The sequence below is a fragment of the Schistocerca cancellata genome, chromosome 2 (assembly GCF_023864275.1).
Source record: "Schistocerca cancellata isolate TAMUIC-IGC-003103 chromosome 2, iqSchCanc2.1, whole genome shotgun sequence".
Classification (NCBI taxonomy): Eukaryota; Metazoa; Arthropoda; class Insecta; order Orthoptera; family Acrididae; genus Schistocerca; species Schistocerca cancellata.
In genome coordinates this window covers 700,556,900-700,571,710 of record NC_064627.1, presented here as the reverse complement: position 1 = coordinate 700,571,710, position 14,811 = coordinate 700,556,900, and the positions used below count along the sequence as shown (strand labels likewise).

The 14,811-nt window shown below is 42.9% G+C and overlaps 1 protein-coding gene across 1 annotated transcript in view; it reads left to right on the top strand.

Moving 5' to 3' along the window:
• The window catches only part of LOC126157769 (ATP-binding cassette sub-family C member 4-like), a 275,373-nt gene that overhangs the window by 80,833 nt on the left and 179,729 nt on the right, over nucleotides 1-14,811 (top strand). Inside the window, exon 6 of the mRNA XM_049916397.1 lies at nucleotides 4,665-4,821. Coding sequence (XP_049772354.1) covers nucleotides 4,665-4,821 — 157 coding nt within the window. The remainder of the gene's footprint in view (nucleotides 1-4,664; nucleotides 4,822-14,811) is intronic.

Genomic DNA, 14,811 nt, shown 5'->3' with positions numbered 1-14,811 from the left:
TGTGTGTGTGTGTGTGTGTAAGACAGTTACATTGTAGATGACCTGCAATCAAATCTCCTCAGATATCCGGCCGCTTTAGTCTACCAACGCTGGAAGGAGAGGATATGCTTTCTGACACATCGATGAGAAACTTCCGACTGAAACGCGAAGAAACCTGAGAGGTGGAACAGACTGCTGAAGATGTGACCCACAGTATACACGGACCTAGTCAGCCAAATAAGAGGCGAGTTGAGAGTGGGGCGCAGGAAGTCGAGTGTGTGGGGGAGGTTTCCAGTTAGTGCATTTTCTTTTCATCCGAAGGGTATCTCCCAAAACGGTGTACTGAGTTGTAGTGAGGAGGGGTAAAGAGATTTGAGCCATTTTTCATTTACTTGTAGGACAATACAACCCAGGCAAGGGAATGTAAAGGCCTAGTTCAAGTGTTTGTTTGTGTAACTGTTTATCTGTGTAAGGGCGTTAAAGGGATAACTTTCCCAAATATTGCAGTGTGCCTAGTGACAAGTATGTGATATTTTCTCTCTCTTTTCATTTATCGTTCCAAGGAGTAGATCGGGTTCTTTAGAACATGTGGTTCTTGTTAGCCAATTAGCCAATGGGCCGGCAGTGGCACGTAGGCGTTGATAAATGGAAATAAAAGTAACTCAAAATTAAATCCTCTGTACGGCAAATTCGCCTGTAACTTTGTTGAATTATATGCAGTCTTGAAACTACACGTGAACTCAAGTCTGTAATGACCTTTGAAGTACTTCAAATAGCATGCAGAATTACAGAATACATAGGAACCATCAGTTTCGTGGTACCATTAGTTGTACAGAAAAAGACAAAATATAACTAAGAAATTTTATCATTGCTGCATGTAATAAACATTAACACTCAACGTTGTTAATTCCACGATAGCAATTCAGATGCGTTCATGTATAAATACGCATAAAACAAAGAATACTCAGAAGTGAAATATATCTTGTTGCAGCACCGATTGTTAAATATTATGTTTAATGCCTACAATTCTAGAGAACTTAGCCGTAGCAAAATATTTAACGTAAATGCGAGTGGTGATGCGCACACATTTAGAAAGTTTCAGTTCAGATATTCTGTTATCATCCGGCGTTTCTCTTTTCCCTCAGACGCCTACGAAACAATATGTATCACTTTAACAGCTACATTCTATAAATATACTCGAGAACAGGTTTCTCGTGCACGAATTTACACTGCTAAGCTAACACAACTCTGCTGTGTTGTGCAGGATAGGACTGTTGCTGCCTTCTACGCGTGTCTCCCCATGACAACGCCAGGATGGTTCAGGAATTACTGATATTCTCTAGACACAAAGGTATAAAATAATGTCACTGTCGGAACCAAGTGATCTTCAGTGACGATTAAATCTCATTACTGAGGCAGTAAACACAAGAGGAGCCAGTTCATCCAGCTTACAACATTAATTGTAGTGATGGCGTCGCGTGTGGAACAAATTTTTGTGCATTGTCTATCTAAGTTATCAAGATCAAAATAGACTGTGGCAACAGCAAATTAATTTACTTCCTACGTGTCTCTACTTGGTCAGACGTTATTGACTCAATATGCGCATATCCAACCACAGCAACTGCCAGCCGTTTGCTCCTAATAATGGCGTGTCACTCCCAACTGCTGTCTGTGTCAGCTGTCTATGACGTCACATAGTACACTTGAAGATTTGTTAATCGTTTTTATATTATAAAAACTTACATCGATCGTTCCATGGCAGACAAATTCTAAATGATATTTGACACAATTTATTCTCCTACTTATGACAATGCGTAATTTTATGATGGTCTAATTTTCCTCCGCCATTCTAAGTTACATTGGACTTTTCCTCCAGTTCTTAGTGAAGAGGTGTCTGCTTCTGCACGTTACGCAATATTTCTGCTTAGGGGACCGTCAGTGTTGCTCTACCAACGTTCAGCACTCCCAACGGCGTGGTCTGAGTCCCCATCATTGGTGACTTGAGCTATTGTGACCAACGCCGCCCTGCTACACAACACTCGCCTCTGCCTCGCATGAATTCATTTCAATAGCTCAACTAAAATTCGAATACCTCGTGATTCTCCTAATGGACCACGATACTATTTTTGCCAAAGTTATTCTAATAAAATTTTCCATACATCTAGATATGATTACATCAGAATATTTTCTCCTTCGTTATTTTAATTTATTAATTTATTGACAAGGAGGGCAATGTTCACGTGCAGTTGACAGACGTATCTGTGCTATGTCTCAAATTGTCAATAAATATTTTGCAATGGGCCGTTTACAACGGAATTTTTTTAATTTCCTGTCAGAATACTAGTAAACGAATCAGTATTAAATGCCACTTAAGTTGATATGATGCACAGGATTAAACTATAACTCGGACAGAAAAATAACTTGGGTCCTACGTTGGAATTAAGATATGAAAACATTGAAGTTTATAGTATGATGTTTATAGCAGGATCAGTTAATTCAAGAGTAGAATAAGTTATGTATGCATTACGTTACGTGTATTATTCTACTTAGACGATGTCATGCAATGACAGCGAAAACTTCAAACTCATGTACTCTAGAAAGTGGGAGTACTTCTTTCTGGTTACTTGTGTCTTAGTTGCAATACGTAATACCAGCAAGAAAGACTAATTATGGACATAATATCGTAAAAGAGATTCTTCTCCAGCTGTTTCTTGGACATATAACATATGCTTAAGTCAAGACTATCTGGATACCCACTACTCCTGAGCTACACTTGTGATCCACTTGCTTGCTTCCTGCTGCAGATTTACTTGTCCCATCGTTGTTTCTCTCTGTGTCTCTTTGTTGTGTACATCGAGAAGCTTTAGCGTATTTTGTCACAATTGTATTACTTACAAAAAACTCAGAAAACAACTGAACAACTTTACAGTTCAAATACTTAGTATATACACTGATGGAAAAAAAATTGCACCTCGAAAAAATAATTAATGGAGAGTAATGTAACTTTGTGGATACGTTTGTCTAGGTAACATATTTAAGCGATTAACTTCGCAAGATCATGGGTTTCACGGGTTAATGTGAGTGCGACATAAGTCATTGAAAATGTGAAATACTGGTACTTAAAAAGGGGTGTATACACCACAATGTTGAATGCACGCATGCAAATGTGCATTGGTTGTGTCGTACAGGAGCCAGATATCCATTTGTGGGATGAAGATCCATTCCCGTTGCACTTTGTCGGTCAACACGAGGCCGATTAATGCTGTTTGTCGATGACACTGGTATTGTCGTCCAAGTATATCCCATATTTGCTCGACTGGAGACTGATCTGTTGATCGAACAGGACAAGGCAACATTTCGAAAGCCTGTAGAGACCGTTGAGTTACAATAGCGATATGTGGGTGAGCATTATCCTGTTGGAAAACACCCCTTGGAATGCTGTTCATGAATAGCTACACAACAGGCCGAATCACGAGATTGACGTACAGATTTGTAGTCGGGGTGAGTGGGATAACCACGAGAGTGCTCCTACTGTCATAGGAAATCACACCTCAAATCATTGCACCAGGTGTAGGTCCAGTGTGTCTAGCAACCAGATAGGTTGGTTGCAGGCCCTCAACTGACCTCCTTCTAACCAACACATGACCATCAGTGGACCCGAGGTAGAACCAGCTTTCATCATAGAACACAACAGATCTTCACCATGCCCTCCAATGAGCTCTCGTTTGACGCCGCTGGTCACAAATGGCGGTTGTTTGCAGTCAGTGGAATGCACGCTACAGGGCATCGCTTCAGGGCATATGGTTTGGAGCTGTGCTTGAAGTAACTGATTCGTAACAGTTCGTTGTGTCACTGTGGGTCAGCTGCTGCTATAGACGCAGTACGATGCGCCAGAGTAATAAACAGAACGAGATACTCATCCCTCTCGGTAGTGCCACGTGTCCGTCCAGAACCCGGTCTTCTTGTGACCATACATTCTCGTGACCACCGCTGCCAGCAATCATGCACAGTGGCTATATTCTTGCCAAGTCTGTTTGCAGCGTCGCAGAAGGAACATCCAACTTATCGCAGTCCTATTACACAACTTCGTTCCATTTCAGTAAGTTGTTGATAATAGCGTCTTCGTCACTTTAAAGGCTTTCCTGACTAGCACCGAGTCAGCACGTCCTGCCTCAAAAGTAACTGATGATCACGATCGTTACAGCGTGTACTTAAAGAAAACCTGATTTGCGTCCCCATTTGCACCCTTTTACATATTTCATTCAAACCTTTCTCTTGTTGCGCAGTTGATACATCCACAAAATCTTTAATTGCTCTGAAAATGTTGTGTCTTCTATAGCCATATGCACTATGATTTCCTTACAAGCAATTTCTCGCTTTATTAAACAAAAGAATCTGCTTTTGTGAATGAAAGTTCCATTGATTAGAAGTCAGTTTCCAGTTACACTGTACTACTATAATTTCTAACGGTTTTTTTCAGATTCGTGTCTAATACCACAAATATTTTCATTCGTTATAGTAAGATTTGTAACTGTGTAACTTGCCTCAAAGTCTTTTGTAAGTAACATGCCATGTTTGACACCCATTAACTAGCGCGATCCGTAGCACTTTCACTTGACGATTTTGTTGTTGTAAGTAATGTTTCAGGTAATACCTGCAGCACATTCCGTGGTTTATGTTGGCAGCTTATATGGGGAGACTGTCAGCGCGATTCCGTAAGCGAGTGGCCGTCCGGACAGACGAGAGGATGAGGATGATGAACGAGCTGGTGCAGGGCATACAGGTGGTCAAGATGTACGCCTGGGAGAGGCCCTTCGCAAAGCTCGTAGCCATGGCCAGGAAGTAAGTGACTGTATATTAACAAAATATTTATGAAATTACAATGCACATAGACATTCTGAGCCCATGGACGTCGGTATGTAACACTCGATGTTACCAAGTGTTTCGTTAAATTTCGTTTATACATAACCAGTACCAGACTGAGCTCATCTGATGGCGTCTGTTTTTAAGTGTGCACGTCATACGATTCAAATTACTTCCTAGCTATAACTTATTCTGCACCCGGTTGATGACATGGTGCTGCACAAAAATACTAAATATTCCTTTCTGAATAGTGGCAAGGGGGAGTTATTTCCACGACTATTACACCTGAATTATTTTAACTGTCTCTACGTGCCAAAAAGAACTATCCTGCTGGGTATTCTACAAGCTTGTCAAGCTCTTCATGAGACCATAACATTCTAATTGTAAATTAAAATGTTGCGGCATTCACGTTTCCCCCCATGGACGGATGGAGTCTTATCATCAAAACTGGGACCTGAATGTCACATTAGCCAACTACACCAAAGGAACAAAAATTATCTCACGATGTGGTAACGTGAAAAATTAACCCCACAAACTTCTCTTTTGAGTTCACTTTCGCTTATAACCTACAAAAATGATCAACACTGTTTCTTTAAAAAACCATTCAAAACCTTCATTATTAGACAGATTTATGTCGATTAATAAGACATGTGTGTTCTACGTGTGCGACTTTACAGTAACCTGTGCCATCAGTGGTCACACGAGAGGAAGAGGAACCTGTGACCACTGGAGAAAGTCCCAGCTGTAACGTAAAAGTCGTACACATAATCCATATATGTCTTATTAATAGACATAAATCCACCTCCTACTCAAGGTTTAGGCTTCTGAAACGCGTAGTTGAAACAAAATTAATTATGAACGTTAACAGTGAACGTGTAGTTTCAACTGAACTGCAGTTTTTGCTGCAGATGAAGTTTACTAATCAACATCATAAATACACCCACATTCCAGCTGACAGTCGAAAGCATTGGGAGCAGAAATAAACATTAATAATGATATATTACACGAAAAATTATGTAAACTTCAGTGAGGGTTAAATCTCTTAACGCGACGAACTGAAGACACCACATAGAAAAATTACTTGTCTGTCAGCGTTCAAAGAACTGGTTTCAATGACAGTCTCACTGTACTAGCTTGCGTTGGTGTTTTTAATAACGTGCGTACTACAAATTCTTGTCTGAAGAACCACAGGGTTCGCTTTTTGTTACCTATTATAGTTATTCCAGTTAAGTATTATGAAGAGGGCATCTGGGTATTGTGTACAGAAGCACGAGAAGCTGTAATCGAGCCAGCGTAAGAAGATCCCTGAGAGCTGGCAACACTGTTGCCAGATTTCATCTGTGAACAGCAAATGGCTACAGGTGAAAGCAATAGCCATCTACGGAGATCTGTTAATACTTACAAAATCGTATTACGTGATGGCAGAAGTGGGCACGAGAAACTGCCAGACCCAGCCTAATGAAACTATCGAGGATCTTTTTATACTGACTCGACTACAGCCACAGTTAGCTAACAGCTGAGGCGCTGTTGGCCACAGTCAGCCGTCTTCAGGCTGCTGCCTTGGGATATAATTTTGGTGGCGAAGCTGGTGCGTTGCATGGCGCACCTCAAGTGTCGCTTGTTTCGCTCATGGGCTCTGCTGCCGAGGCACCTTACACCACAGACGACGTCGGGGAACTACACTCACAGCAGGGTGAGTGGCATTTTGCAAGCTGTTTGCATCCCTGGGGCATACAATAAATGTGGGGGATTGTCCCATTCTTTCTACAAGCCGACAAGTGGTAGCTATTTCAGTAGCTTCAGAACACACACACAGGAGAACGGGTTTGATAGTTATCAGGAACTCGAGGGTTGGAAAGAAACGCAAAGTGAGCTCGATATGTCTGCAGGGGGCCTCATCCCAGGTGTGGAAGAGACACTGCGTGCAGCTATTGAGGTTTCAGGGTGCTGTCGTAAGCATGTTGGCGCTCATGTCAACACCAAAGACTCCTGTCAGTTGGGTTCTGAAGCCATCCTCAGTTCTCAAAGGTGGCTGCTGGAAATGATGAAGACTGATAATCACAAAAAACACCACCTTACGACAATCAGCCTCCTCCATACTTCTCTGTTGGTACTACACATGATGGTAGGTAACGTTCACTAGACATTTGCCAAACTCAAACCCTTTCTTCGGATTGCTGCTGGATATAGCGAAACTGATCGGTCCAAATCACTCGTTTCTAGTTATCCACTGTTCAGTGTCGTCGCTCTTTACTCCACCTCAAGTGTCATTTGGCATTGACACAGAGATACATGGTTTATGGGGAGCTGCTCGACCATCGACACCATTCCGTTTTAACTCCATGAAAGTATTGTACTAACTCGACTGCTGGTAGCATTTTTCAACTGACAAGTGATTCCTTCCGCTGATTTCATGTGATTTTTTACAGCCTCCCTCAGTACAGGAGGTCTGTCTAGTCTTGGTTTAGCTGTGTTGTGCCTTAACGTTTCTACTTCACAATCGCGTCATCAGCAGTGGACTTGGGCTATTTTAGAAGGTTACTCAAGTGACATCCAATAACCAGTCTAGTTGGAAGTCACAGAGCTCTCCTGACTGAGCCATTCTACTGTTACCACTTTCACTTCTCTACTGACAAGAATATACTCCTCACCAGTATTTATGCACTGAGGTGACAAAAGTCGTGGGAGACCTCCTAATATAGTGTGGGACTCCCTTTTCTCGGCATAGTGCAGCAACTCGACGTGGCATTGACTCAACAAGTCATTGAGAGGTCCCTGCAGAAATATTGAGCCATGCTGCCTCTAGCCCTCCATAACTGCGGAACTGTTGCCGGTGCAGGACTTTGTGCATGAACTGACCTCTCGATTATGTCTCAAAAATGTTCGATGGGACTCATGTCGGCCGATCTGCGTGCCAAATCATTCGTTCGAACTGCCCAGAATGTTCTTCAAACCGATCACGAACAATTGTGACTCGGTGACATGGTGCATTGTCATCCATAAAAATTTCAACGTTGCTTGGGAACACCAAGTCCATGACTGACTGCATGTGGTCTCCACGTAACCGAAGGTAGCTACTTCCTGTCAATGATTCGTTCAGTTGGACCAGAGTACTCAGTCCATTCCATGTAAACACAGCTCTCACCATTATGGAGCAGCCACCAGCTTGCACAGTGCTTTAAGGCCACGTCATCGTGTGGTCTGCGCCACACTCTGACCCTACCATGAGCACTTACCAACTAAGATAAGAACTCATTTGACCAAGCCACGGTTTTTCAGTCGCCTAGGGTCCAACTGAACCCAGGAAAGGCACTGCAGGGGACGTCGTGCCATTAAGAAAGGCACTAGTGTCATTCATCTACTGCCATAGCCCTTTAAGGACAAATTTCGCTGCATTGTCCTAACGATACGTTGGTCGTGCGTCTCACGCTGATTTCCGCTGTTATTTAACGCAGTGTTGCTTGTCTATCAGCACTGACAACTCTACGCGAACGCAGCTGCTATGGGTCGTAGAGCAATGACTGTCGGCCACTGCTTTGTTCTTGGTGAGAAGTAATGCCTGAAATTTCGTATTCTCAACACACTGTTGGCGCTGGATCGCGGAATATGGAAGTCTTTTACTGTGTCCGAAATGAAATGTCTCACGATCCCAACTCCACCTGCCATTCCGCGATAAAAGTCTGTTACTGCCCGTCGTGCAGCCATAACCAAGACGGAAAGCTTTTCGCATGAATCACATGTGTACAAATGACAGCTCCGCCAATGCAGTGCCCTTTTATATCTTGTGTATGCGACACTACTGCCATCTGTACATCTACATCCGTACTCCGCAAGCCACCTGACGGTGTGTGGCGGAGGGTTCCTTGAGTACCTCTATCGGTTCTCCCTTCTATTCCAGTCTCGTGTTGTTCGTGGAAAGAAGGATTGTCGGTATACTTCTGTGTGGGCTCTAATCTCTCTGATTTTATGCTCATGGTCTCTTCGCGAGATATACGTAGGAGGGAGCAATATACTGCTTGACTCTTCGGTGAAGGTATGTTCGCGAAACTTCAACAAAAGCCCGTACCGAGCTACTGACCGTCTCTCCTGCAGAGTCTTCCACTGGAGTTTATCTATCAACTCCGTAACGCTTTCGCGATTACTAAATTATCCTGTAACGAAGCGCGCTGCTCTCCGTTGGATCTTCTCTATCTCTTCTATCAACCCTATCTGGTACGGATCCCACACTGCTGAGCAGTATTCAAGTATGTGCGCATACCGCTATCCCTTGACTTCTGCCACCTCAGCGTACTGACAGGTTCGTGTCGCAACCGATACCGCTGTAGCTGCATTGAGTAGCTAGTTCGACAATCCACAATGGAAATATTTTAGTCCTTGAAGCTACAAAAAGTCTTGACGTTAAGGACCGACCCAGTATGGAGACAGGAATTAGTGGTCACTGGTCATGATGTCATCATAGCTGCGATGCTTGCTAAACTTAATAAATCCACGAAGAAGGCTACGGGAGCTTTTGTCCTAGAAAGAACACCTAAGCAGTTGTTAGCATCGTACTTAAACAGTGAATGGGTATCATTTATTTTCAATATGATGGATATAGGGGAATCATGGGCAAAGTTTAAATTGTGTATCGATCTGAGGAGTAGTGTGTACCGAGTAGTGAATTAAGGACGAAAAAGACCAACCATGTATCAGTAACAAAATTCTGAAAATACCGAGAAAGCAGAGACTGTTGTACTCTTAGTTCAAAAAAGAAATCAGAAATGTCGACGTTTTAATAACAAAATCCAGCAAACGGTGAGGTATAGAGACAGGTTTACTCTCGGTTCGTAAAGGAACCCAGATAAATGTCGACAGGCGAAAGTCACTAGAAATTGCTGCACATATAAAAAGACCAATACGTGAAGAGCACAGTTACTCCACCAACACGTATTAGCGAAAAATCTTGCCGAGAATTTCTGGTCCTGGGTAAAATCGTTAAGCGGGTCAAACGATTCTGTTCAGTCTCTCGTCGAACATTCTGGTGTAGCAACAGAAGATAGCAAAAGAGAACCCGGAGTCTTAAATTCCGCGTTTAAAAATCATTCACTTAGAACGATCCTACAGACATACCATCGTTTAACCACCGCACAAAATCCCGTTTGTAGGCGATAGAAATACATACCCCCTGCGATGAGGAGCAAATGAAAAATTTGGAAACAAGTCACAAATAAGTCAATAAGCTGAAAACAAAAAGTAAGTCCAATTCGATTATGGTCCCTAACTGCTTACATTTATCGCGAATGTCTCGCCCATGTCAAAGGCGCAAGCGACTGGACAGAAGAGAAAGTGATTCCTGTACATGAAGGGGCAAAAGAATGGGACCACAGAATTGCAGACAAATGTTTATTTATTTATTTCATTAACAGTACAGAGTAACCCACCGCCTTGAAATGTGAGGTGGATCGGATGCTTCTGAATCCAACAGCAAACACTTCTCATTATTACAATGTTATTGGTACACAGTTGTTAATGTTTTTTAAATAATATAAAAAACATAATATAAAAATTTCTCTAAGGTTACAGCGAACTGAATGCTTAACAGCTGTCAAAATGGTTCTATATAATTTGTTTCTGCCTAGCTGCTGGGAATATAATTTATACATGCAAATGTCGAAGAAAAATAGATGAAAAATGTAATACAATGAGCGCGGTGGAAATAATTTGCAATATGTAGAGGGAAATGATATACTGTATCTGGATATAGCCTATGTAGCATGTTGGTTGGTAATGGCCTATTTCTACCTATTTCAGGTGAGAAGGTAGAACCTCGAGCTATTCTCATCTGAAATGGTTTGTGCTCAAGTATGTTTAGTGTGTTTGTGTGTTTTGGTATATTACTGGGAGTGTTGCAAATCAGAACAGTACATGATATTCAGCAGCTGTTTGTTTGTTCTATTGTTGATAGTTGCGGTATATTCTATGTGATACCTTAGATACACACACCTGGTATTATACAAATTAAATACTGACTGAGCATTTGATACATGGAATACATGAATTTCAGCTTTACATGAGAAATACACTTATGCTTGTAAATTTGTCAGTAGAAAAAGAATGTAGTTCATTGCTGCTTTAGTGCATTATTCCTTAAATAACTTAATACATTACTTTTACAGACCAATATCTTTAACATCCCTCTGCTGCAGAATTCTTGAGCATATTCTAAGTTCGAATGTAATAATTTTCCTTGAAACAGAATAACTTTTGGCCACAAAAAACGCGGATTTAGAAAGGTCGTGCGAAACAGCTTGCTGTTTTCTCTCATGATATCCTGAGGACCATGTGTGGATGGAGGAGATCAGACAGGCCACAAGTTCCTAAATTTGCTTAAAGCGTCTGACGTGTTGCTTCACTGCAACGTACTAAGGAAGTCCCAGCAAAGAGAACTAATTCTCAAATACTTAAGTGGCTCGAAGACTTCTGAAGTAATAGAAGTCAGTACAGTCTCCTGGATGGCGACCGTACAGCAGAAGAAGGGCATTGCCAGGAATGGCCCAGCGCAGTGTAACAGGACCACTCTTGTTCTTTATATACGTAATCGATCTAAGGGACAGGATGAGCAGTAATCTGTGACTGTTTTCTGATGGCGCTGTAGTATACGGGAAAGTGTCGTGGTTGTGTGACTGCAGGAGGATACAGGATGACTTGGAATTCCCATTTGACATGATGAACGGTGGCTTGCTCTAAATGTAGAGAAATGCAAGCTAACACAAATGAGCAGGAGAAACAATCCTGTAATGTCTAAATACAGTGACAGAGTCGCGTCGATTAAAAATCTTGGTGTAACGTAGCAAACAGATTCTTAATGGAACGAGCAAATAAGGTCGGTTGTAGGTAAGGCGAACCGTCAACTTCGACTATTCGGAGAATTCTAGGAAAGTACAGCATGTCTATAAAGATCACGTATAGAACAATTGTGTGACCCATTCTTGAGTAATGTTCGATTGTTTGGGATCTCCACCAGATCAGCTTAAAGGAAATATTGGAGCAATTCACTGGCTTGGTACTAGATTTATTAGCATCAATCCAAGTAAGACAGAAACTCAGGAAGGAATCGCCGGAGGGAAGAAGACTTTCTTTTCTTGACACGCTATTGAGAAAGTTTAGAGGACAGGCATATGCAACTGACGGAAGAAATTGTACCGTCTCACCAATGTACATTTACCGTACGGGCAGCAAAGGCGAGATATGAAAAATTAGGGTACTCACGGAGGCATACAGATGTGCTTCCCTCCCTTCATTTGCGAGTGGAAATGACTAGCAGTGGAATAAGATGCCCTACGTCACGGACTGTATGGTGGCAGAGAGAGCACGTATGTGTAAGTAGACGTAATCAGGAAGTTCAGTTAGACATATTTGTCAGTTGCTAACGTGCTGGCTAATTTCACGCTCTTTCTCGCTCTTTCTCCGAACAAGAAACGAGTTTGCTGACTCGGTGACTGTAAAATGTTTGACATTGCTGACAAAGCCACAGCCTCAATTCTGCTTTCCCCGCATCATCACTATCAAAGTGAAGTGTAGGAAGATGTAAGCGTAGGCTTCCGCGGCCGTTGTCACTGCAATAAAATTCTTCTGGGCTGTTGACCGCGTTGTCAATCTACAAAATTATCCGACATTCGGCCACTATTGTAAGTGACCTTCCTCAGGACTTTGTGCTGAGCTGATTGCTGAATGACAGAGTCTTTAGATTTGTATAGTAACGAAGGAAGCTGTTTACGTAATTTGATAGGGTACTTGATGATAGGAGGAGAGATGTTAGGCCTTCCTTATTGGTCTTTGTATTATTCCTTGTCAATGATGGATAGTGACGTACTTGATTGGTGTTTACGTTATTTCTTTCCATTGGTGGAAACAGGCGAGTAAGAAACGGGCGGTGGCTGTGACGTAGCGCTGTTTACTTGTTGCCAGGTGTGATCTGTGTAGGTGCGACCACCGCCGTCTCCCGGCCTCTTTGTGATATGCTTCTCGCGCCGTCTTCCCATTGCGTTGTCAGTGTTGGCAGCCATGGCGCCAGAAGCCTATACTCGTCCTCTCTGTTCATGTTGGCGGGTCGCTTGGCTATTTCTATGGCCTCTCTGATCTTCCTTCTCAACGTAAATGGCTGTTTTACCAGTACGTGGACTTTACAGAATATTATCTCTTTATCGCATTCATCCTGGTGTTCCGATACTGCTAACCTGGTGCGTCTTAAGTCTCTCTCTCATTCAGGAATCAGCTCAGTACGAAGCCTTGAGGAAGGCCACTTGCAATAGTAGCTAAAACATCGGACAAATTTATCTATTGACAACGCGGTCTTCGAAGATGTGGAAACAAATGAAAATCGGAGGGGGCCACGTTGGGACTGTATGGAGGATGGTCGATGCCAATGTCGGATTGTTGCAGATTCGCAGCGTTCGTGTGTTGTCAGGCATTCTCATACTAAAGGAGAGGGCTTCGTGCGTGAACGAACTTTCCTCGATTACAGCACGCTGTTTCTCACACACCGACATAGTTATGTTAGCACCGCCATGTTACACGTCCTCTAGCGTTGTAGCCCTCTAGCGGCAGGGAGTTGTTTATCTGTAGACAAAAAAAAGTTAATAAAATGTTCAAATGTGTGTGAAATCTTATGGGACTTAACTGCTAAGATCATCAGTCCCTAAGCTTACACACTACCTAACTAAAGTATCCTAAGGACAAACACACACACCCACGCCCGAGAGAGGACTCGAACCTCCGCCGGGACCAGCCGCACAGTCCATGACAGCAGCGCCTTACACCGCTCGCCTAATCCCACGCGGCTATCTGTAGAAATCACGAATAAGGATGTAGAATGTTAATAACGTTCATTTTATAAGGAGCGATCAAAAAGTTTCTCTTCGAAGGCCGTACAGACCAGAAACAGTATGCCAGTCAGGCAAAATTGCCGTAAGCGTAAAGGCAATCATCCCACAGACGTATCAGGTTGAAGATACTCCTTTTGTAAAACAGCGTGGCCTGATGCGTGAAGAAGTCCGTAAAACTGCTTGCTACACATCCTCGTCCGACAGGAATCCCCGATCATTCAAGACTTCCTTTCAGTAACCGACACTATGATAATAGCACGGGGAAAGATCAGGACTACAGGGCGAGTGCTCGAATATCACCCACTTGAGTTGGGGTAACTTCTGCGTTACGACATTTACTATACTGGGACGTGCCTTCTCGTGAAACAACAGCACTCCTCGTCGCACACTATTCCCCAACGGTGATTTTCGACAGATATGCTGCCCCATATTCTCCGATGTCTACCAATGTTGGGGTCAGCAGCCAATTGGTCTTATTTGAAAGCCTTTGGTAATAACGTTGCCATAGTTCACATAACCGCATTCACCGCACGCACGTCGAGAAGACACGAATGCCACACTAATACCTAGCTTACATGTCGCTGCTTATATGCCAGCATCAGAATCGCGCTACGTTGCATATACGCAGCAGGAAGCGGAAACTTTTTCATCGCCAGTTGTATTTTAAAACTCTTAAAATTTTTTCATAAAAATTGGGAGACGTTACTTTTCAGCATGCCTTCGTACGTTAACTGTGTCTCGGGTAGCCACAAACAGCTAGCTGTTCAAATATACTTAATCATTAATACAATTCATACATGGTGTTTCCCAACACGCAAGGGTAGCCGAGAGCGCTAATGCGCTGCTTCGTGGACTCGGGTAGATGCGCCGGCCCTGAATCGAATCCGCCCAGCGGATTAACGCGAAAGCCGATATGCCAGCCAGCCTGGATTTGGTTTTTAGGCGGTTTTCCACATCCCGCTAGATGAATACCGGGCTGGTCCCCCAGTTCCGCCTCAGTTACACGACTTACAGATATTTGCAAACGTTCGCACTATTTCATAACTTACACTAGACACAGACAGCTGGGGTACACTGCTTCCATCCCAGGGGGTTCGGAGTGGTG